Source organism: Cornus florida, unplaced genomic scaffold, assembly GCF_030987335.1.
Source record: "Cornus florida cultivar Cherokee Brave unplaced genomic scaffold, ASM3098733v1 CherokeeBrave_3.0.0_Hap2_Chr05, whole genome shotgun sequence".
Taxonomy (NCBI): Eukaryota; Viridiplantae; Streptophyta; class Magnoliopsida; order Cornales; family Cornaceae; genus Cornus; species Cornus florida.
Genome location: NW_026775575.1, coordinates 30,435,985 through 30,439,367, shown reverse-complemented (window position 1 = coordinate 30,439,367; position 3,383 = coordinate 30,435,985). Strand labels below are relative to the sequence as shown.

The 3,383-nt window shown below is 39.6% G+C and overlaps 1 protein-coding gene across 1 annotated transcript; it reads right to left on the bottom strand.

Moving 5' to 3' along the window:
• Positions 1-737: 737 nt before the first annotated feature.
• LOC132309115 (lysine-rich arabinogalactan protein 19-like) lies at positions 738-1,133 on the bottom strand. The gene has a single exon (XM_059807466.1). The coding sequence runs from the start codon at positions 1,131-1,133 to the stop codon at positions 738-740; it is 396 nt and encodes a 131-aa protein (XP_059663449.1).
• Positions 1,134-3,383: the final 2,250 nt, after the last annotated feature.

Below are 3,383 nucleotides of genomic sequence, written 5' to 3'. Positions count from 1 at the left end.
AATCATAATTAAACTCTAAATCATTAACTACATGTAAACCATCCAACTAAGGACGGACCTAGAACTTTAGGGGGCAAGACTGAAATTTTGTAATAATTTTAAAGGGATATTAGCAATATTTTAGGCGTATATATTGAAAAAAGGAAAAAATAGCAAGGCTAGCTTATTAATAAAAAATTAAAATTTCAGGGGGCCAATTGTCCCCCTCACTTGCTAATAGGTCTGTCCCTGCACCTAACTAAACAAATTTTTTTTTTGAAACACTAATGTTGCGTTTGGTGTGCAGAAATAGAATAGAATGTAAGTGAAAATGGATTGAGAATATGAATAGAATGGTCGTTCTCATTCTATTGTTTGGTACAAATATAAAACCTGTTGGAATGGACTAATGTAAAATTTAGAAAAAAATGTATTTCAAATTAAATTCTCTAAAATACACCTGTTAGTGACAAATAATTTTAATTGACAAAATAACATTCTTCTTTAATATTTTTTTTTAAAAGAAATGGCGGCGGTAGTTAATGGTGGTGGTGGTGGAAAGCGGTAGTGGTTTAGGCAGTGGTGTTGGAAAGCGACAGTAAGGGGTGTAGAAGGCAGTAGTGTGTTGGTAGAAGGCAATGGCAATGGCGGCGGTGGTGGTAATGGTGGAAGGCAATGGCAGTGGTGTGGTGGTGGTGGAAGACGATAGTGGTATAAGTGGTGGTAAATGGTGGCAGTGGTGGAAGGAAGGGGAGGTGTCAGTAGTGGTGGTAGAAGGCTGTGAAAGCCAGTGAAGGTGGTGGCGGCGATGGCGGTGGTGATGGAAGTTGATGGCAGTGGAGGTAAAGGTGGCGGTGGTGGTGGCGGTGATGGAAGTCAATGGCGGTGGTGGTGGCGGTGGAGGTGGAAGTGGTTGCGGTGGTAATGGAAGTTGGTGGCGGTAATAGTGTTGGTGGCAGTGGCGACGAAAGGTAGTGGAGACGGCAACGTGATGATGGAGGAAGGCAGCTACAGTGGTAAAAGACGGCAGTGACGGTGGAAGGTGGCGGTGACAATGGTGACGATAATGGTGAGAGCAGTGGTGGTGGCGGTAATGATGGTGGTGGAAGGTAGTGGTGGTGGCAGTGGTGGAAGTTGGTGGTGATGATGGCCATGCTGGTTGTAGCGGCAGTGTTGTGTTTGAAGGTGGCAACAATGGTGGTGGTGGCACTGCCGGTGGTGGAAGGCAATGGAGGTGGTGGTGATGGTAAAATTCAGCGATGGTTGTGGTGAAAGGTGGTGGCCACAGTGGAGGTGGCGGTGGCTAAAGGCAGTGGAGGCAGCGGCGGTGTGGTGGATGAAGATGGCACCAATGGTGATGGTGGCAATGTCGATGGTGGAAGGCAATGGAGGTGGTGGTGATGGTGAAAGTCAGAGATGGTTGGGGTGGTGGTGGTTTTTGGACTTGGAGGATGAAGGTTTTTTTGGGAACTCGATTTTTTTTAAAAAAAAAAAAAAAAAAAAATTACTTGGGAATGGAATGGTCATTCCATAGGTTAAGAGTTATGAAATGGATTTTTATTTTAATGGAATGACCATTCCCACTTTAAATTATGTGAAAATAGTGTTAACGCGGGGTGCGGAAGCTATTAGTTGATTTTAATTGTGATCAACTCCTTTAATGACCTAGATATGATTATTAGGTCAACTTGCTCAATTTATGAACCATCCACAATAAAAAATATAAATACTGAAAAGTAAAACAAGTTAAGGTTAGAGTGATTGCACCAAGATTTTTAGCAAGTAAACCCCAATTGATAAAATACGTCAAACTATTTGCATGGGAAAAACCTCGTGGACTATACAGTCCAATGTAAACCGATCCGCTATATTTGAAGCAAAATATATTGAACTTTGACTCTAGTTCACACCTTATCGTTCTACCAAACACCAATTGTTGACAATCTTCTGGCTTTGCGACGTTCCGTCCAATAGCAACTTGACCTCAGGCTTATGCTTGATCTTTGTAGAAGAGTATAGGTACATCAAACAACACTCTACGAATGCTTTGACCCTTTTAAAGTGTAATCGCTTTTACTTCTGTTCTTTAAAATTTGAACTCGATGTAGAAGAATTAAATCTTGCTTTTTCTCGGAATCTCTGAATATTCAATATAACTCCAATTCCGATGAGATAGAGAACAACACTACGAATCACTCATGAATATATGTGTATGCTCTCAAAAATAAATTCAGAATAATCAAATTTGATTTTCTGAATTTTCTCTCTCTAAAAGGCTTTCTCAAAATATATAATTGATGTTCCTTAAAGCCATGAATAAACCTAGATGACTAACAAGGTTTATATAAAATTTAGAATGTCCTAAACCCTCAGAAAATATAAAAAATTTCATGCATAGGACTTGGAAAGAGGTTGGGATCAAAAAAGAAACAACCAGTAAAAGGTAACTAAAATTCTGATGCTGTCAGGACTTTTTGAACCAATTCAAGGGTTCTAAACCGGTTCAAGATGGCCAGAAATTATTCGAAGGGTTTCTTTGATTCTTGAACTAGTTCAAGGGTGCTGAACCGGTTCAAGATGGCCAGTCTTGAAGGTTTCTCAATTCTGCTGATGCTGAACTTGTTCCTTAAATCTTGAACCAGTTCAAGATGGACAGAATGTATTTCTTCCGAGAAAAACTTCCAAGCTCTTCCAAAATGTTCTCACTACCTTTCAAAACTTCCTAAAGCATTGTTCTCATCATCTCGAAGTGTAGTATATCATGAACACTTGTACTTCTTCAAATCCGCATTCGATCTTCAATCTTGAAATTTTGAATCGAAAAATTACAACTCGATCGGACTTGTTTTGACAACGAAATTAGCCAATTACAAAATATACATCTCACAATCTCCCCCTTTGGCAATTTCATGACAAAACCCTAAAAACATGAAATCTACCTAAGCAGAAAAAGAAAATTCAATGATTGTTAAAGAAAATAAACCGCGGAAATTTTCTTGAACCTCATGAAGCTTCAACACTTGTATCAACCTGTAATATGCACATTAGCTCAAACACAACTACACTTGTAGCAACCTGTAATCTACACATTAGCTCAAACACAGCTATCCGTGAAGCTTAATCAAGAAAATAAATGTGTAGGCCTTGGTTTTTACAAACCTGGTGCGTCAATGATGACCCAAAAGTTGACCCAATAACGGGTCCGAGATGCAAAAACAAATGACTAAACCATGGTCTCTAGAGATGTACATCATCCCTAAGATGCCAAAGTAACTTCTCATGAAGCTACGGAACTCAGAAGGAAACAAATGCAGAAGCGATGTTTTAAAAAGGTTAATTACAACCCTAGGGGTAAAATGGTCTTTGTAAAGTTAGACTCAAGAATCGCCTGATTTGGAGTCCGA

What these genes read in the sequence shown, in the direction of transcription:
- LOC132309115 (XM_059807466.1), bottom strand. Translation starts at nt 1,133, where the DNA reads ATGGCCATCATCACCACCAACTTCCACCACTGCCACCACCACTACCTT.